At 42.5% G+C, this 21,564-nt stretch overlaps 1 protein-coding gene across 1 annotated transcript in view; it reads right to left on the bottom strand.

The window, feature by feature from the left end:
- The window catches only part of togaram1 (TOG array regulator of axonemal microtubules 1), a 135,831-nt gene that overhangs the window by 70,613 nt on the left and 43,654 nt on the right, over positions 1-21,564 (bottom strand). The window contains 1 exon segment of the mRNA XM_086002900.1: positions 3,009-3,149. Coding sequence (XP_085859026.1) covers positions 3,009-3,149 — 141 coding nt within the window.

Below are 21,564 nucleotides of genomic sequence, written 5' to 3'. Positions count from 1 at the left end.
CTGCCCTCAACACTTCTAATGAAATAGATTACATAGGATTTATGGCACAGAAACAGGCCATTTGGCCCAACCAGTCCATGCCGGTGTTTATGCTCCACTCGCGCCTCCTCCCGTCTATCCTCATCTAAATCTATCAGCATAACCCTCTATTCCCTTCTCCCTCATATGTTTGTCCAGTTTTCCCATTAAATGCATCTATACTATTCGCTTCAACCACTCCCTGTGGTACAGAGTTCCACATTCCCACCACTCTTTGGGTAAAGAAGTTTCTTCTGAATTCCCTATTGGATTTCTTGGTGACTATCTTATATTGATGGCCTCTAGTTATGCTCTTCCCCACAAGTGGAAACATTTTCTCTGTATCCACTCTATTAAAACTGTTCATAATTTTATAGGCCTCTATTAGGTCACCCCTCAGCCTTCTTTCCCCCTCCCCCCCACAAAGAGAAAAAGAGACCCAGCCTGTTCATCCTTTCCTGATATGTATACCCTCACATTTCTGGTATCATCTTTGTAAATCTTCTCTGCACCCTCGCCAGTACCTCTATATCCTTTTTATAATATGGCGACCAGAACTGTACGCAGTACTCCAAGTGTGGTCTAAACAAGGTGCAATACAGGTTTAGCATAACTTCCCTACTTTTCAATTCTATACCTCTAGAAATAAACCCTAGTGCTTGGTTTGCATTTTTTATGGCCTTGCTAACCTGTGTCGCAACTTTTAGTGATTTATACTCAGAGATCCCTTTGTTCCTCTACCCCGAGACTCCCACCCTCCAAGGGATATGACCTCCCTATTCTTCCTACCAAAATGTAATACCTCACATTTGTCTGTGTTGAACTTCATTTGCCAATTATTTTCCCATTCTGCAAGTTTATTAATGTCCTCCTGTAATTTGTTGCAGTCCTCCTCAGTATTGACTATCCCCCCCCAATTTGGTGTCATCCACAAATTTAGAAATTGTGTTTTTGATTTCCAAGTCTAAATCGTTAATGTAAATTGTGAACGGCAGTGGTCCCAGCACGGATCCTTGTGGAACAGCACTACCCACCTTCTGCCACTGTGAATAGCTACCCTTTACTCCCACTCTCTGCTTTCTGTCCTGAAGCCAGCCAGCTGTCCATTCTGCTACTTGTCCCCCGACTCCGCATTCTCTGACCTTGTTCATCAGTCTATTATGAGGTACCTTATCGAAGACCTTTTGAAAAATCTAGATAAATTACATCTACTGCATTACCATTGTCTACTCTCTCTGTTACCTCTTCAAAAAATTCAATAAGAGTTTTTTTTGTTTCAGCCCTTGGTAAACATCTTAGTAACTTTCTCCAGTGTCTTTCCTCCGTCACTGAGTTATGAAGTTAAATGTTTTTCAAGCATTTAACCATTAGTTTTCTTCAAGGTTTACTACATCTCCTACAGACTTCCCATTAGAAAGGCAGGCAAGGTTTTTACCAGAAGCCACTATGAGTGGTTGTGCAGAAACTCCTCCCCACCCAGTCTCCTTGTTTTGCACATAGGAAACGTGCATTTCTTATCCTTTTGCCCCGATCCTTTTTGCAAACTGCATCGTTTTTTTTTTTAAAAAACCTATTTTAAAAAATCTTCCCTCCTTTTTTTTTTTGCAGTACGATCCCTTCCCGGATATAGTATTAATTTGGAAGTGCAAATAGAGAGAGCCTGGACAGTTGCATCGCAGGAGGGAGACTCACTTTGGGAAATTTACCTCCAGAAAACAAAATGACCATCCAATATTCCACTTGACAATCGCCGTGTTTCTCCACCCCCCCCACGCACGCGTACGCAAAGCGCGTTTTTTTGCACATGCGCAAATCGGCACATTCCGCTCCCCACCAAAAAAAATCGCGAGATTTAGGCGTTCCATCGCGAGTGAAGCTTTATTTCACTCCAAAACCGCGTCTCTAGCGATGGACTCGTGAGAGTTGGCATTACTGCCACTTGTTAAATCATGTAATTTTATCATGAATTCTCTGACAGTAAAAAAAAAGTAACCAGAAGATGGTCAAAAGACATTAGTTTCCTACATTATAGACACCACACTGCAGGCAGTAAACACTTTGGGGGAAAAATTGGGTATCCCCCATTTTGGGGTGCTAATTATCACCTCCGACTGCAAAATTCACCTCCATCGCCCCTGGAGGCGATTTGAGCGCTAAATCAGACACTACATACATCTCTTAAGGCGCAAACGTCAGGGAGCGAAGCGCTACCTCAGAACGCTATAGAAGCTCAGGCGATGTCAGTTACCATGGAACCCAGACAGACTGGCGCCGTCCAGTTCTTAAAGGGGAGGGGCCATCTTGCTGGCCAGCCACACCCTGCCCATTGCAGCCTTGAATCTCGGCCTGGAGAGACCTCTAAAGCAAATTGTTGGAAGCACTAATGGATAGGCCCAGGTAAAGAGCTCGGCACTTAGGAACCTCAAAAGTTGTGCTGAGGGCCAAAACCCCTTTGAACAGCGTTAAATCTCTCCCTCTCAACCTGCGTGTACCAAAAATGTTGCAGACAAGAAAAGGCAGGAAGCGCCCGCCTTTAAACAGCGCTCCCCCAGCCCCTTCCCGACTTGAAAACTTTCCCCTCTACTTGTTGTTCATAGCAGCAGGCGCTAAGACAGGGGGCGCGACTCAATATCCGGTCCGGGGCGCTACACGCTCGACTGACGTCATGATCTGTGGGCGCAGGAAATCTTGGCAGTAGTGTTTAGCGCCACTACAAAACGACTGGTCAATTTAGTGAGTGGCGCTAAAATCGCCGCACTCGGGCGCTAAGTTCCTAGCGCCCCGTTAGGGCCCCCCCCCCAGCCGCCCACCCCCCAAGGCACTTACCAACTGAATTTTTCCCCCTTTGTTTTTATGGTTTACAACATCACCTTAGCCCCCCCGATATGTTACTGCCTTGTAGCACACTACAGATGGTGTGCTATCCGAATGAAGCATCCTATGTATTCAAAGGAATTTAAGCTAATTAGCAACTAATAAATAACTGATACCTTTGTCTTGTGACAACTGATTTCCAATTCCCAAAAATTGCAGGTCAGAGTCCACACTCTGACTTTGTGTAGTTAACATTCTGGAGGAACCAAAAGGTATCCTCCTGCCTGAAGCATGAGACTGAAGTGGTTCCCCAAATCCTAGTAACAAAAGGAAAGTAAATGTTATTTTTAGCAATCAATTCATTCATCTATTTTTCCATTACCAGTTATGACTGTAATCTTTAAGATTAAATCAAAGTATTTTCTGCAGTAACAACATGGGGGCTCCTATTTCCCTTATTCAACAGAACCAAGCTTAATTTTTACTGAAATTGTATCTTTTTTAAGGAACTATTTTAAAAAAGGCACCCCGCATCATGCATCATTCCCTGGCTAAGAAATCATGCTGGAAGAAGACCCTGTTACTTACTATCATGCCTTTGCAAAAAATAGCTTGTAATCAGAAGACAAGGAGAATAGCCAGGAGGGTGATCTGTATTCTAACATTCTCTCCTCCAAAATCAGGAAAAACATCTTGCAGCTATTTGGTAGCTTTGCCTAAAGGCAAGGCAGACTTGCCCATCAATATTCCCTTCCTGTGAGCATAGTGCTAGGTCGCCATTCAATATGTTCTTGCACCCAGCTGGATCAAGAATTTGCTACACAGAGAATCAAAGACACATCCACATCTTGCCACTTAGCTGGGTCGCCTGCTGTAAGGCCATGATTGGTCAAGTACAGAAAGCATGTACAATGGTTGTGAAGACTCCTTGAGGGAGGGTCTTCATCTGTAAGTTTAGACAAAGAACTCGACATGCCATTGGGCACCTTGTTTTAAGGGGAACCTCTATAGGTTAAATGGTCCTGTCCATATATTACCTCAGGCCCACCCCATAAAAGAGAATAAAAGGAAGAGCTAGCTCAGACCGTGGAGCGAAGGGCTCCCAAGAGTGGAAACGGTGGTCTAACACTCTTCAGAGTGTGGACCCATGGGGACTCTAGTCTAACACTCTTGGGTAGTTCAGAGAAAGAGCGCGAGACCTGCGAGACAAGAAGGAGAACAAATAAGAGTTGTTTGCGTACGCCAGCCGTCTGTCCAATCAGGTCTGGTACCAGCTACTTGTCACGGTCATATGTTTTTGCTGTATAACTAGTGTGTTATCTGTCCTAAACTCCGACTAAACACAATATACCCACCATATTGGTTTGCACTTGATCCTGATTATTTGAAAGACGAGAGATACATGAATCTCTATAGGTCTTAAAAAGTTAAATTATGAGGACAGGTTCCATAAACTTAGCTTGTATTCCCTTGAGTTTAGATGGTTGTGGGATGATCTAATCAAGGTGTTTAAATTGACAAAAAAGGATTCAATAGAGTAGACATAGAAACAATTTCCTCTGGTGGAGGAATCCAGAACAAGGGGGCATAATCCTAAAATTAGAGCTCGGCCATTTAGGGCTGAAATCAGGAAGCACTTTTTCACACAAATGGAATCTGGAACTCACTCCACCAGGAGGCTATGGGTGCTGGGTCAATTGAAGTTTTCAAGATTAAGATATAGATTGTTATTGGGTAAAGGTATCAAGGAATATGGAACAAAGGCAGGTAAATTAAGTTGAGGTACAGATCAGCCTTCCGACAAAGGGTCATTGACCTGAAATGTTAACTCTGTTTCTCTCTCCACAGATGCTGCCTGACCTGCTGAGTATTTCCAGTATTTTCTGTTTTTATTACAAATTAGCCATATGATCTAACTGAATGGTGGAACAGGCTCGAGGGACTGAATGGCCTACTCCTGTTCCTATGCTTAGCACAGCTTCTCTTTAACCTTTCAACTTGCATCATAAAAATTTGAGGCGAGTCGAAAACCGGTTCAATTAAATTACTTCCAGCTTGAATGTCTACTACCTTATGTACATTCCAATTGTGTTTACGTCAACTTACATTGCAATGAAAACATGAACTTTTGTTTTCACTGCATCCACTGAATCATAACACTGATTTCAGAACACATTTTTAAACAAATTAAATTAGTACTAGCTTAAAATTCAATCTATGTTTCAACATAAACCCATAACATAGCAACACTTCTTCAGAATTATATTGTTAAATAATAGACCACATAATTGTACTTTCAAATAATCTTTAAGTATAGGTATAGGAATGGCCACGGCCAAAGTAAAGGCTATCTAGTAATAAATACCGCAACTAACTCAACATTATGATCCATTTAATCACAGGGTAAATCCATCTAGAAGACAATACACTGCAGCTAAAATCAAGCCTGGTCTTGCCCAGAATGTTCATGCTGCTATTGTCAACATAGCGTAGAATTCTTTTTCACCATAATGATTTGATACGATTAAGGCAACAAATGTCAAGTCTACTTGCACTGGACAATTATCAACAGAAGGAAGGTTTTTCATTTTGTCAATAATGTACTTAAACAAATTAAAGCAATGATTGATTTAGTTTTTCAGCATATTCTATGCAGGTGTCTGAAACAGTGATACATCTCCCTAGAAAAAATCTCTACAATATTCTCTCAAACTCAACCAGTGGAACTGCTGAATGTACTCCTCGTTTAAAGAAATCTGCCGTTTTGCTGAAAATCTCTCAGTATTGCTCAAAGTTAAGTCAGAGGATGTGCTGTTTTATACAGATGGACCATTACAACATGTTCCTACATTACAACAGTGACTACACTTCAGAAGTACTTCATTGGCTGTAATGTGCTTTGCGATGTCCTGAGAACGTGAACGGCGCTATACAAGTGCAAGTCTTCCCTTAAAAAAAAAGCACAATATATTATTCTGCTGCTAAGCACACCCGAGGATAACTTAGTGTGGCCCTATTTGCCTTCCTCAGATCAATTAAATGGATCTTGGAGGCCAAAACAAGTTTAAAATAAATCAGCAGGAAAACATGGGCTTTCTAATGCGACTACTGAGGTCAATTGGAAGCATTATTTTATTTTTGGGGAAGTTTCTCTGTAGATTGGAAATATGTGCTTTTTTTTCTTTTACTTAAAAAAAAATCTGGTATAGAAATTTGCATGAGTAACACTCAGTGTGATTAACATGCTTCCAAACTTTTATAGAAGTTTCGGTCAAAAGAAATCTCAGTAAGTAGAAGCTCTCAAAAATATCAAAATCCTAGAAAACTACTTGGCACCAGCATGAGAATTAATCTAATGTGATCAACTTGTCGATGGAATGTCTGGTCTAGCCAAGTGCTACTACTCTTGTAGTGGCTTTCAACTTACCAGAAATATTTTCCTCCCTACATTTGGTATCAATATTTTCAAGCAAGCAATTAGCCAATCTTGGTTTGTGAAAGATGTACCTAAAATTCTACATCTATACAATAGAACAATTTAATGATTTTGTTCCTTCCTTTTTGCCAATTAGTTATTCTATTGCCTGTAGTCCACCAAGTCTTGCATTATTCCACCTGGTTTTTAGACAAGGTACAATGGCAGAGATGATGAGTCTGCTGAGTCTGTTGCCATAACAGGTACAGGAAACTTTGGTTTATCCGGAGGTTAACTGTCTGGAATGCTCGATCCACCAAAATTCAGGAGTCGGTTCAGTAAGTTTTTTTTCTTTTCGTTGATTTTTTTCCCACCAGTCAGGCTCTGCAAGGTCTAGCTAAAGCTGTTGCTTAGCTAGAGACTCTTGCAAGCTACGGCCGACTGTTTAGAAGCTGCAGGGTTTGTTGCTAGATACGGAGCTCAAAAGCTCCGTATGTTTTAACATTAGCGCTGGTTTGTCCGGCAGTTTTGATGGGATGACAACAGCTCGGTCCAGTCGGTGCCGGATATCACAAAGTTTCCTGTACTACCCAAGAACATTTGACTGCAGCCGATAGGTACATGCAGCCACAGTTCCTCAACATACCAGTTTGAAAATGTTAACCACGGTGGGGTAGCAGGAGCTATCTTGTAAGTAAAGGAACTGTGGCTGCTGCTTAAAGAATTTTCTATGACATTAAAAAAAAAGGGACAGCAGCAGTTTATTAAGACACAGAACAACAGGTAAACCAAACCTCACCCATATAACGAGAATGAATAAACAAAAGTGGCTTCCCTCCGCACACAGAAAAGTATAGCTTGAATCAGGCACTTAGCTTCACATACAGTTAAATTTTCCGCTAATGTATGTCTGTTATTGGCATACATTCTTCCTGTAGTGTCTATAAATCAGGCATTACTTTTTTCAGAAATAACAACAGAAAATGCTGGAAAAACTCAGCAAGTCAGGCAACATCCGTGGAGAGAAATTTGAGTTGACGTTTCGGGTTTGACCCTTCTTCAAAACTGGAGAGAAAAGGAACTAGATCGAAGGCAGGGCTGCGATCGGACAAAAGAATAAAAGAACCAAAAGAAGTAAAAGAGATTAGAAGCTAGACGAGATGGTAATAGGCTGTGATTAGGTGTAAAGTGTACTGGCAGGGCAAAAGATAGCTGCCAGGTGTGAGAGAGAAACAAAAGGAAAGGGGGGGGGGAAAGGAAAGGAGTGGAAAAATATAAGTGAAAATGAAATAGGGGCCGAGGTTATGATCTGAAATTGTTGAACTCGATATTGAGACCGGAAGGCTGCAGAGTGCCTAATCGGAAGATGAGGTGCTTTTTTCAGTACCATTTCATCACACCAACAGTTCTACCTGGCTTTACTACCTACACTGCCAGAAAGAGAACAATGAAGGGAAAGAAGAGTACTACTTCACTTTTATTGAAAACTATTAAAACAATCTGTGCAAAATTATAGACAATTGCCACACCAAAGCATCTTAAGGCGATTTCTTGATTTTTCATTCAACCTATACAGTAGCAAAGGTATCCTTCTGGTTCTTTCATCTTGGAAACTACATTCCACCTCTGGTTTTTGCAAAGCAAGGAAGACAAAAAGTGGGGATTTTTTTTGCATTAGATGGAATTCAAAACATCAGCTAGGCACATAGTAGGCCATTCAGTCCCTCGAGCCCGTTCCACCATTCAATGAGATCATGGCTGATCTCCGACCTAACTCCATGTACCCGCCTTTGGCCCATATCCCTTAATACTTAATGTCCTGACCAATATTTATCCCTCATACAGCATAACAAAAACAGATTATCTGATCATTATCGCATTGCTGTTTGCGGGAGCTTGCTGTGCGCAAATTCACCGCTGCGTTTCCTATATTACAACAGTGACTACACTCCAAAAGTACTTCATTGGTTGTAAAGCGCTTTGAGACGTCTGGTGGTCGTGAAAGGCGCTATATAAATGCAAGTCTTTTTCTCTTCTTTCCCTTTGGTTAACAAAAAGCTATCAATCACAGATTTAAAATTAGCAATTGATCTAGCATCAATTGCCGTTTGCAGAAGAGTTCCAAACTTCGACCATCCTGTGTGTGTATAGAAGTGTTTCCTAATTTCACTCCTGAAAGCTCTGGCTCTAATTCTTACCCACTAGTCCTAGAATCCCCAACCAGCAGAAATAGTTTCTCTCTATCTACCCTATCTGTTCCCCTTAATATTCTGAAAACTTCAATCAGATAACCCTCTCAATTCTAGGGACTACAACCCTAGTTTGTGTAATCTCTCCTTGTAACTTAACCCTTGAAGTCCGGCTATCATTCTGGTAAACCTACGCAGCACTCCCTCCAAGGCCAATATATCCTTCTTAAGGTGTGGTGCCCAGAACTGCTCACAGTACTCCAGGTGTCTAACCAGGGTTTTGTGCAGCTGCAACATAACTTCTAACCCCTTGTATTCTAGTCCTCTAGATATAAAGGCCAGCATTCCATTAGCCTTTTTGATTATTTTCTGTACCTGTTCATGACCGTTTAATGATCTATGGACCTGGACCCCCCCCCAAGTCTCTTTGGACAGCCAGTTTTTAAGCTTTTCACCATTTAGAAAGTACCCGGTTCTATCATTTTTAGATCCAAAGTGGATGACCTCACATTTGTTTACATTGAAATCCATTTGCCACAGTTTTGCACACTCACTTAATCTATCAATATCTCTTTGTAATTTTATGCTTTCATCTACACTGCCTCCAATGCCGCATATCTTTGTCTCATCGGCAAATTTGGATACATGACTTTCTATGCCATCATCCAAGTCGTTAATAAATAGTGAACAGTTGAGGTCCCAACACAGATCCCTGCGGGACACCACTAGTCACATCCTGCCAATTTGACTACCTACCCATTAACCCTACTCGCTCTCTCCTGCCACTCAGCCAATTTCCTAACTAGGTCAATAATTTTCCCTCAATTCCGTGGGCTTCTACTTTGGATAACAGTCTCTTATGTGGGATTTATCAAATGCCTTCTGGAAGTCCCTATAAATAACATCCTTAGACATTCCCCTGTCCACACTTTAGTCATCTCTTCAAAAAATTCAATCCGGTTTGTCAGGCATGACCTACCTTTCACAAATCTATGCTGGTTCTCTCTGATCAACTAGAAATTTTCGCGTTCAGTCACCCTATCCTTAATTATAGACTCTAGCAATTTACCGACAACAGATGTTAGGCTAACTGGTCTATAATTCCTTGGTTTCCCTCTCTCACCGTTCTTAAATAGCAGAGTGACATGCGCAATTTTCCAATCTAAAGGGACGGTTCCAGAATTGAGAGAACTTTGGAAGATTATAGTTAGGGCATCTGCACTGTGCTCACCTACTTCCTTTAAAAGCCTGGGATGGAAACCATCTGGTCCTGGGGATTTGTCACTATTTAGTGCCATTATTTTCTTCATTACTGTTATTTTACTTACGTAAATTTTATTGAGACCCTGTCCCTGATTTAATATTAGTTTCCTTGGCATTTCTGGCATGCCTTCCTCTGTAAATACTGAGGCAAAATAATTATTCAACATGTCTGCCATTTCCTTAGTATTGACAATATCACTGCTTTCAGTTTTTAAAAAGGGCCAACATTGCTCCTGACTACCCTCTTTTTCCCAATGTAATTGTAAAAATTCTTCATATTGATATCCCTTGCAAGTTTCTTTTCATACTCCCCTTTTGTGGATCTTACTACCTGTTTTGTGACCCTTTGCTGTTCTTTGTATCTTTCCCATTTGCTAGGATCAGTGCTATTTTTTGCATTTTGTATGCTTTTTCTTTTCGTTTTATGCTGTCCCTCACCTCTTTAGTCGTCCATGGCTTTTTTGTTTGGCAAGTAGAGCTCTTGTCGCTCAGGAGTATAACCTGGTTCTGCAGCACGTTAAATTCTTTTTTAAACATCTCCCACTGTCGTTTTACCCATTAACAGATTTGCCCAGTTTATTGTGGACAGTCTCTGCCTCATCCCGTTGAAGTCGGCCTTACCTAAATCTAGAATCTTAGTAGCTGTTTCGCGTTTCTCCCTTTCAAAACGCTATGTTCAACCCGATCATGTTATGATCGCTATTGGATAAATGTTCACGCACAGTTAGGCTGTTAACTAAATCTGCCTCATTACTCATTACTAAATCTAATATGGCTTGCCCCCCTTGTTGCCTCTAGGACACATTCAAGAAACTCACTCCGTTTCTGACAGGTGCTAGTGGAGAACCAAGGGTCTAATGAGAATGAGAAACTGAAAGAAATTAGTATTAGCAAAAAAAAATACTGGAGAAATTAATGGGACTGAAAGCCAAAAAATCCCTTGGACCTGATGGCCTACATCCTAGGGTTTTGAAAGAAGTGGCTATAGAGATAGTGGATGCATTGGTTATCATTTTTCATAATTCCATAATTCTAGAACGGTTCCCGCAGATTGGAAGGTAGCAAATGTAACCCCAATATTTAAGAAAGGAGGGAGAGAGAAAACGGGGAACGACAGACCAGTTAGCCATCAGTAGTAGGGAAAATGCAAGAATCTATTATTAAGGACGTGGTAACAGGGCACTTAGAAAATTATAATAGGATTGGGCAGAATCAACACGGATTTATGAAATGGAAATCGTGTTTGACAAATGTGTTGGAGTTTTGAGGTTGTAACTAGCAGAATACTGTAGATAAGGGGGAACCAGCGGATGTGGTGTATTTGGATTTTCAGAAGGCATTCGATAAGGTGCCACACAAGAGGTTATTGAACAAAATTAGGGCTCATGGGATTGGGGCAATATACTGGATGGATTGAGGATTGGTTAAGGGACAGAAAACAGAGTAGGAATAAATGGGTCATTTTCGGGTTGGCAGGCTGTGGCTGGTGGGGTACCGCAAGGATCAGTGCTTGGGCCTCAGCTATTCACAATCTACATCAATGATTTGAATGAGGGGACCAAACGTAATATATCCAAGCTTGTTGTTGATACAAAGCTGGGTGGGAATGTAAGTTCTGAGGAGGATGCAAGGAGGCTTCAAGGGGATATAGACAGGCTAAGTGAGTGGGCAAGAACATGGCAAATGGAATATAATGTGGAGAAATATGAAGTTGGTATGTTGGCCTTTATTACAAGAGGATTTGAGTTTAAGAGTAAAGACATCTTACTGCAATTATATAGGGCCCTGGTGAGACCACACCTGGAGTATTGTGTACAGTTTTGGTCTCCTTACCTAAGGAAGGATAGATTTGCCCTAGAGGGAGTGCAACGAAGGTTCACGGGATGCAGGGATTGTCCTTTGAGGAGAGATTGAGTAGACTAGGCATATATTCTCTATAGTTCAGAAGAATGAAAGGTGATCTCATTGAAACATACAAAATTCTGACAGGGCTGATGCAGGGAGGCTGTTTCCCCTGGCTGGGGAGTCTAGAACCAGGAGTCACATTCTCAGAATAAGGGGTCGGCCATTTAGGACTGAGATGAGGAGAAATTTCTTCACTCAGAGGATGGTGAATCTTTGGAATTCTCTACCCCAGAGGGCTGTGGAGGCTCAGTCGTTGAGTATATTCAAGACAGAGATCGATAGATTTTTGAATATTAAGGGAATCAACAGATATGAGGATAGTGCAGGAAAATGGAGATGAGGAAGATCAGCCATGATCTTATTGAATGGCGGAGCAGGCTCAAAGGGCCTAATGGCCTACTCCTGTTCCTATTTTTTATGGTCTTATGTTCTTATGTAAAAGATAGCCACAGGTCATGCCTCTACTGACTCCACAGATGCATTCCCAGCCAATTGAGAAGACCATATTACATGAGTTATGGAAGGCACGAACAGTAGTGGTTTGACACTAGCCAGATCATTGGATCTGGTTTTCCATGACCGAGAAGCTTCTGTAGATGGAGACTAGCTTTACTAGAGAAAAGATTTAGGACAGTACTTGGATAACAACTTTGTTCAGTTATAGCATTCCCCTTAAGAATCCTGCTCTGCCATCAGTCCTAATTGTGATCTTGAACTGTGTGTAATCCAGGAGGTTTGAGAGTGTTCCAAGAGCCCTAATATGAAAATTAGCCAGTTTATTATTGGAGTCAAATGAACGAAAATTTGAAACAAAGTACTCCTGACTTCCTCCATGATCTCTTTGAATGGAGAAACAGGCTCGAGGGGCTAAATGGCCTACTCCTGGTCCTATCTTCCTGGGAAGAAAGTTCTCATTAGCTAGCTGGCCAAATATGGAAGACTCCTTGCATGCTTGTAGAGCTAGGGACAGGAGGGGATTAAGGTGGTGGTGGTGGTCAGGAAGAGGGAAATTTTATGTGCATGTCTGTGCATATTTTTGTAGTAGTCAATTCACAGTATGAAGAGTGTGATCATCTTGAACTTTTTGCCAACCTTTTTCAGTTTTCGGAGTTCAGCCAAGGCAAAACACCTTACTTGTGGATTGAAAAAGATCAGGAAAAGAACCTAAATTGTCTCCCGTTCTTAGGATGTGAAATAAAGAATAGATTTGCCTTCCAAAGTTAGGCTTTATTAACTTTAAAATTAGCAGCATATCTTTCTACATCCAGTCCCAACTAAGGCTAGAAAAGGACTGAATTTAAGGTAGCCACAACACATCATGTGATCATCAACTACCAATGAGATTACAACACATATCCCAAGGCAGTTAACAAACAACGAATCATAATACTTTTACTAATCAAGGAATAATCAGCACATTCACCCCTCCTTTTAAAATATACTCCAACCCAACAACCCCTACAATTTACAACCAATCACCTACAACTAAACTATGCACAAGAATAAAACTATTTACATAACACAATACTAAATGAACAACAACAAATAATAACATTACGCATAAGTATTAAGTATCTCTCAACTAAAACAATATACTATAATATTTCAACAATTTTTAAAACATTACTATCAATTTAAAAGTCCATCTTCAATCGGTCGACCGGCTATCTTGTTCGTGTCGACCTTCTTAACCTTGGTGAAATTCCTTGCCCTCCCACGCCAGAAGGCACAGAAGTATCTTCAACAGGAAGGCTATCCATATCCCGATTCTCAACGGTTTCCGGCTTAGAAATCCCATCAGAAGATGAACTGGGACGGTCATAAACATCTACCAAAGGCTGACGAATAGAAGTATGATTATCTGCAATCGGATTGGAAATATTCGTAGTATCTGTAACAGCATCCACCTTATCCGAATCATGACCATTATTAATATCCTCAGAAGAGGGCTGGCCCCCACAAGGAGCCAAGTCTTTAATTGAAACAGTACTTTCTTTCCCATCTTGGAATCGAATATGAGCATATTGGGAATTTGCCTCCAACAGCTCCACCTCCTCCACCAAGGGGTCATGTTTTGACAATCTAACATGGCGTCGAAGCAACACAGGTCCCTGCATAGTAAGCCATGAAGGTACCGAATATCCCATAGTAGATCTCCGCGGATAGTTAAAGAGCCTTTCATGGGGGGTCACATTAGTAGCCGTTGAAAGCAGTGATCTAATGGAATGCAGGGCATCAGGCAGCACCATTTCCCACTGTGTATTCTTAAGGTTCCGGGATGTCAACGCCAACATAACTGCCTTCCAGATCACCCCATTGTATCGTTCGCACTGTCCATTACCCTGGGGATTATACGGGGTAGTTCTACTAGTAGAAATTCCCCGACTCTGAAGGTATTCCTTCAACTGGGAAGACATAAAAGAACTTCCCTGATCCGAATGGATATACGCAGGCATCCCAAAGATGACAAAAAGTTGAGTCAAACATTTAATAACTGTAGCAGCTGATACATCTGCACAAGGAAAAGCAAAAGGTAACCTTGAAAACTCATCCACAACAGTAAATATATATCGGTTTTGAGTAGTTGAAGGAAGAGGTCCCTTAAAATCAACACTCAAACGTTCAAAAGGAGAAGTAGCCTTTATAAGTTGAGCTCGTTGAGGCTTAAAGAAATTCGGTTTACACCGAGCACAGATAGAACATGATGAAGTCATCCGCTTGACGTCTTCAACTGAAAAAGGCAAGTTCTTACTGCGTACAAAGTGTATCATCCTCGTAACCCCAGGATGACATAAGGCATTGTGAAGATTAATAAGCGTATCTCCGTGAATCACAGAACAATAAGCCCTCGACAGTGCATCAGCAGCAACATTATCCTTCCCCGGACGATAAACTATGTCAAAATGGTAACATGCCAACTCAATCCTCCATCTCATTATTTTATCATTTTTAATCTTTCCAAAATGTTTAACATCAAACATAAAGGACACAGATTTTTGGTCAGTTACCAGCGTGAAATGTCGCCCCGATAAATAATGTCTCCATTTACGCAATGCTTCTACTATTGCGTATGCCTCTTTTTCTATTGAGGAATGTCTTTTTTCACTATTATTCAAAGTACGTGAGAAAAAGGCCACAGGTCTTCCATTTTGGTTCAAAGTAGCCCCAATTGCAAAATCCGAAGCATCCGTCTCAATCACAAAGGGAACCTGCTCATCAATGGAATGCACAACTGCTCCTAAAATATCCTTTTTAAAATTCTCAAAACATGTCCTGGCCTCCCATGATAGAGGATATGTCGTAACCCGAATAAGAGGCCGGATCTTCCGTGAAAAATTTGCAATCCAATTAGAATAGTAAGAAAACAGTCCAACAACTCGTTGCAAAGCCTTAGAATTAGTAGGACAAGGTAAATCGATCAATGGTCGCAGACGTTCTGGATCTGGTTTAATCTTATTTCCCGAAATAATATACCCCAATAGATTTACCTCAGTAGTCGAAAAGACACATTTCTCTTTGTTAAAAGTTAAACCAACTTTTTCCGCAGCTTGAAGGAATCTTTTTAAATTAGAATCATGCTCCACCCTTGATTTGCCACACACTGTGATGTCATCTAAGTATGAAAAGGTGTCAGAGAAGGAGTTATCACTTATAAAAGCATCCATTGCCCGTTGAAAACAAGCAACACCATTAGTAACACCAAATGGTATTCGGCAAAACTGATACAGCTTTCCACCAGCCTCAAAGGCCGTATATGGTTGATCCTTCTTAACAATAGGAATCTGATGATAAGCACTCTTTAAATCAATAGTGCTAAAAACTTTATACTGAGATACTTTATTGATAAGCTCATCAATCTTAGGCAAAGGGTACGCGTCTAATTGAGTATACCTATTAATAGTTTGGGAATAGTCTATCACCATTCGTTTCTTGTGTCTCTCATTAGTCGTGACAACTACCTGTGCTCGCCAAGGCGAACAACTAGGTTCAATGATTCCTTCCAATAAGAGACGTTGAACTTCAGAATTAATAAATTCTCTATCCTGACTACTATACCTTCTTGACTTGGTAGCAATTGGCTTACAATCCGACATCAAATTAGAAAAAAGTGATAATGGAGGAATAGATAAAGAGGTTAATCCACAAATAGATAAAGGTGGCTTAGTCCCTCCAAATGAAAGACTAAGAGACTCGTGTAACTGAAGAACATCATGTCCAATCAAAATATCCGCACAGAGATTAGGCAAAACAGATAGGCGTATATCAGTATACGTATTACCCAGAAGAACCATTTTCACAAAGCAACAACCAGCTATTTGTGAAGTAAGGGTCGTCTGAGCCATACACACCTGATACGTAACAGGCGAAATTTTCAAATGCTTCTCCTTCGCAAACTGAAGACTTATAAAACTCTCAGTACTGCCCGTATCTATAAGGGCCTTCACTTCCAACCCATTAACTTGAGCCGTAACTATAGCTTTGTTTAGGCCATGAGCAAATGCAGCAGAAATTGATGCAATAAACGCCCTATCTAAAGGCTGAATAGTCACAGAAGAGGTAGTGGAGGAAGACCCTCCCACACCAGAAGGAGGGAAGGTAATTGAACCTGATGATTTGCACACGTGCATAATGACCTCTCTTGCCGCATTTACTACACACAGCCTCCCGAGCAGGACACTTCAGACGAGGGTGCCGGATATTCCCACAAAAATAACACTTCTGAATCCTAGAGGCAACGGCCGCCGAAGTAGAAACTGTTTCAAAATCTAGTAAACCACTCCCATTAAGTCCACATAATTCCTTTTCATCCGAAACTGCCGAAACCATAGTCGCAGGCCGATTAAGAGCATAAGAATCCGAACTTCTCTGAGCCACATCCAATGTAGAAGCTTGCTCAAAAGCACTTTTAAGATCCAGAGTCTTATTTTCTAACAACCGCTGATGAATTGATCTAGACAGTAATCCATTAATAAAAGCATCCCGTACCGATTCGTCCTTATGTTCTTCAGCCGTCACAGCCTTATAATTACAGTCAACACTAAGGCACCGAAGTGCTTGTAAATAAGTATCCAAAGATTCTCCCACCTGCTGCCTACGGGCAGATAAAAGATGACGTGCGAATACCTCATTCTTTGGTTTAACAAAAATCTTTTCCAATGTAGAAATAGCCTCTTCATAAGTTTTACAGTGCAAAATATATTTATATACATCCGGGTCAATGTAGTTGATCAGCATATTCAGCTTATTTAGAGCCTCTTGATCCAACACGCCCAAAAAGTTTTTAAATGTACAATACCAATGTTTCCATTTATCATCCACTCCAGCAGAATTGGGGTCAGCCTTGAATCGTTCTGGTTGAAGATATCGCTCCATTCTAACAAAAAGTTAATAAATTGAAATAAAGAATAGATTTGCCTTCCAAAGTTAGGCTTTATTAACTTTAAAATTAGCAGCATATCTTTCTACATCCAGTCCCAACTAAGGCTAGAAAAGGACTGAATTTAAGGTAGCCACAACACATCATGTGATCATCAACTACCAATGAGATTACAACACATATCCCAAGGCAGTTAACAAACAACGAATCATAATACTTTTACTAATCAAGGAATAATCACCACAGGATGGCACTATAGTGTGGGACCATATAAAACTGTCACCTCTTTGAATGCATTATACAGTGGAGAGAAAACATGAAAAACTAGATGGACCAATATCAAACCATATCAGTTTACAGCACAGAAGGAAGCCATTTGACCCATCAGGTCTGTGTTGGCTCTTTGCTAGAGCAATCTAAAACAAATCCCACTGCTCTCCTCTCTTAACTAAAGCCCTTTATTTTGCTTTGTTTCAAATAATAATCCAAATTTCCTTTAAAAGATGCAATGGTCTCTGCCTTAACTATTCCTTGTGGCAAAGCATTCCATGGTCCAACAGCTATCCGTGTTAAGAAGATTCGCCTAACCCTCTCCTCAATCTGTGATAATTCTAAATAGATGATCACTTGTCATTGAGACCTCAACCAGAGGAAATACTCTTTCCCTATTCACCCCATCAAAGCTTTTCATAATTTAAAAAAACTCCAATAAACTTCCTCAGCCATCTCTGCTTTAATGGAAATAGTCCATGGATCTCAAGTCAGTCATCATAACGATAGTTTCTTATCCCTGGTATTATGCTGGTGAATCTATGGGGTGAACACTTTATGGCTTTAATGTTCTTTCTATAATGGGGCACCAAAAACTGAACACACTAACTATGACCTAACTATAGTCTCGTACAAATTAATCATAACCTCTCTGCAAATTGGTTGCTGTGTTTGCCTATATTACAACAGTCACTACACTTCAAAAGTACTTCATTGGGGGTGAAGTGCTTTGGGGCACCCTGAAAAACATGATATAAAAGCAAGGTCTGTCTATCTTTGTTTTTGTATGCCCAATTTATAAAACCCAAAATGCTGGAGGCCACCTTTGGAACGGGCGCCTTGAAAGAATTTCCTTTATCAGTATTGCGTCTCACTCATTCATATGAGCTATGAAATTCACCAGTCCTATCTCCCATGTCTTTTAATAGTGGAGGGAGGCTGTGGTTGATGCAGACTTGGAAGGCATTGGGCTTGATGTGTAGACTAGGGCACAGTGATCGGGCTTGATGTATAGAATAGGGCACAATGATAGACAGTATTGACTATACAGTACTTACAGCTACCTTGAGAAATGATCCATAACAACAGTGTACATTGAACCACACAACTGACCTATGCTGGGTACTGTTCCACTTATTTGGAAAATTTTACAGTTCATGCTCTCTCAACTTTTTACTCTTATTCACAGCAAGAGCATTCTCCATAAGAAAACCAATTTTCACTATCTGAAGATTGCAAACTTATGCATGCCATGAATGGAAGTGGTCTACTTCAGGACTTTTGCACTTCACTGGCAGTCCACTCTTCGTGGATTCCAACTAAACTTCCACCCTTCGTGCTTCGGATCCACCCAGGATTACAAATATCTCCAAGATATTCATCGTTCCTCGAACTACTGCTCTCGCCGCATCCTGAGATCCACGCTCAACGCCATGCGGCGCCACATGAACACACTCGACTTCTCTCTTCAGCAACACCGGCGCACTCTATCTCAAAGCTGTCCGGGTCCTCAGTTCCACTTCATCCTTCGACTCATCCGACGCTTCAACAAAAAACTTTTCTTCTTCCTTTCCGATGTCAAGGATCGCAAGCTTCATCAACTCTTGGACACCAACGCCCCTCCGGAACCTTCTTCCCCTTCACTTTCCTCTGACCCCCCTTCTCCCAATCTCACCCCCTGCCGTGTGTTTACTATCCCCTCTGACCTTCCACTCTCTGACCCTGAACGATCAGTCCTCAGCAAAGGCCTGAGCTTCATCCCCTTACGCCCCCACCTCAATGAATTTCGAGCTCGGCACGATGCTGAGCTCTTTTTCCGCCGCCTTCGTCTCCGTGCCCACTTCTTTGGCCAGGAGTCCTCCCCCCGCACAACTGACCCTTTCTCCCGCTTGCAGAATTCCCATTCTACCTGGACCCCTCCCCCTGGCCTCTTACCCTCTCTAGATCTTTTCATCGCTAACTGCCGCCGTGACATCGGCCGTCTCCATTTCTCTGCTCCCCTCACTCACTCCAACCTACCTCCCTCTGAACTTGCAGCACTCCATTCTCTTAGATCCAACCCTGACATTGTCATTAAACCCGCTGACAAGGGTGGTGCTGTTGTTGTTTGGCGTACTGACCTCTACCTAGCGGAAGCTGAACGCCAACTCTCCGACACCTGCTCCTACCTCCACCTGGACCATGACCCCACTACCGAACATCAAACCACCATTTCCAAGACTGTCACTGACCTCATCTCCTCTGGAGATCTTCCCCCCGCTGCCACCAACCTCATAGTTCCCCAACCCCGCACAGCCCGCTTCTACCTCCTTCCCAAGATCCACAAACAGGACTGCCCTGGTAGACCCATCGTTTCAGCCTGTTCTTGCCCTACGGAACTTATCTCTTCCTATCTTGACTATCTTTTCTCCCCTTGTCCAGTCTCTTCCCACCTACATCCGCGACTCTTCGGACGCCCTCCGCCACTTTAACAGTTTCCAGTTTCCTGGCCCCAACCGCTTCCTTTTCACCATGGACGTACAATCCCTCTACACCTCCATCCCCCACCCGGATGGCCTGAGGGCACTCCGCTTCTTCCTCGAACAGAGGCCCGACCAGTCCCCATCCACCACGACCCTCCTCCGCCTGGCTGAACTTGTTCTCACATTGAACAACTTCTCCTTTAACTCCACTCATTTCCTCCAAATCAAAGGTGTTGCCATGGGTACCCGCATGGGTCCTAGCTATGCCTGCCTTTTCGTGGGCTATGTGGAACAATCTTTGTTCCAGTCCTACTCGGGTCCCCTCCCTCACCTCTTTTTCCGATACATTGATGACTGTATCGGTGCCGTTTCCTGCTCTCGCCCCGAACTTGACAATTTCATTCACTTTGCCTCCAATTTCCACCCTTCCCTCACCTTCACATGGTCCATCTCGGACTCTTCCCTTCCCTTCCTCGACTTCTCCGTCTCCATCTCTGGGGATAGGTTATCGACCAATATTTACTACAAGCCCACTGACTCCCACAGCTACCTGGACTACACTTCCTCCCACCCCGCTTCCTGTAAGGACTCTATTCCATTCTCCCAGTTTCTCCGCCTCCGCCGTATCTGCTCCGACGATGCCACCTTCCACACCAGTGCTTCAGACATGTCTTCCTTTTTCCGCAACCGAGGATTCCCCTCTACCGTGGTTGACACTGCCCTCGACCGTGTCAGTTCTATCTCCCGCACCTCTGCCCTCACCCCTGCCCCTCCCTCCCGGAACCACGATAGGGTTCCCCTTGTCCTCACCTTTCACCCCACCAGCCTCCACATTCAACGGATCATCCTCCGGCATTTCCGCTACCTCCAAAGTGATCCCACCACCAAACGTATCTTCCCCTCCCCTCCCCTTTCAGCATTCCGCAGGGACCGCTCTCTCCGAGACACCCTAGTCCACTCCTCTATCACCCCAAACAGCCCTTCCCCTTCGCCTGGCACCTTCCCGTGCAAGCGGAGGAGATGTAACACCTGCCCCTATACCTCCCCCCTCCCCACTGTCCAGGGCCCCAAACACCCCTTCCAGGTGAAACAGCGATTTACCTGTACTTCTCGCAATCTAGTATACTGTATTCGCTGCTCACGATGCGGTCTCCTCTACATTGGGGAGACCAAACGCAGATTGGGTGACCGCTTTGCGGAACACCTCCGTTCAGTCCGTAAGGGTGACCCCGAGCTTCCGGTCGCCTGTCATTTCAATTCACCGCTCCATTCCCACTCGGACCTCACCGTCCTTGGCCTCTTGTACTGTTCCACGGAAGCTCAACGTAAACTCGAGGAACAGCACCTCATCTTCCGATTAGGCACTCTGCAGCCTTCCGGTCTCAATATCGAGTTCAACAATTTCAGATCATAACCTCGGCCCCCATTTCATTTTCACTTATATTTTTCCACTCCTTTCCTTTCCCCCCCCCCCCTTTCCTTTTGTTTCTCTCTCACACCTGGCAGCTATCTTTTGCCCTGCCAGTACACTTTACACCTAATCACAGCCTATTACCATCTCGTCTAGCTTCTAATCTCTTTTACTTCTTTTGGTTCTTTTATTCTTTTGTCCGATCGCAGCCCTGCCTTCGATCTAGTTCCTTTTCTCTCCAGTTTTGAAGAAGGGTCAAACCCGAAACGTCAACTCAAATTTCTCTCCACGGATGTTGCCTGACCTGCTGAGTTTTTCCAGCATTTTCTGTTGTTATTTCACTCTTCATTCCTGTCCACTCCAAAACGCAGCGAACACCACACTGTCTGACTGGGTTGTTCAGGCTAAAATTAAGTGTCACATTTATTTACAATTATATT

The sequence above is a fragment of the Somniosus microcephalus genome, chromosome 12 (genome assembly GCF_052327205.1).
Source record: "Somniosus microcephalus isolate GS21.2 chromosome 12, FLI_Smic_1.0, whole genome shotgun sequence".
Classification (NCBI taxonomy): Eukaryota; Metazoa; Chordata; class Chondrichthyes; order Squaliformes; family Somniosidae; genus Somniosus; species Somniosus microcephalus.
This window is presented reverse-complemented; position numbering and strand designations above follow the sequence as displayed.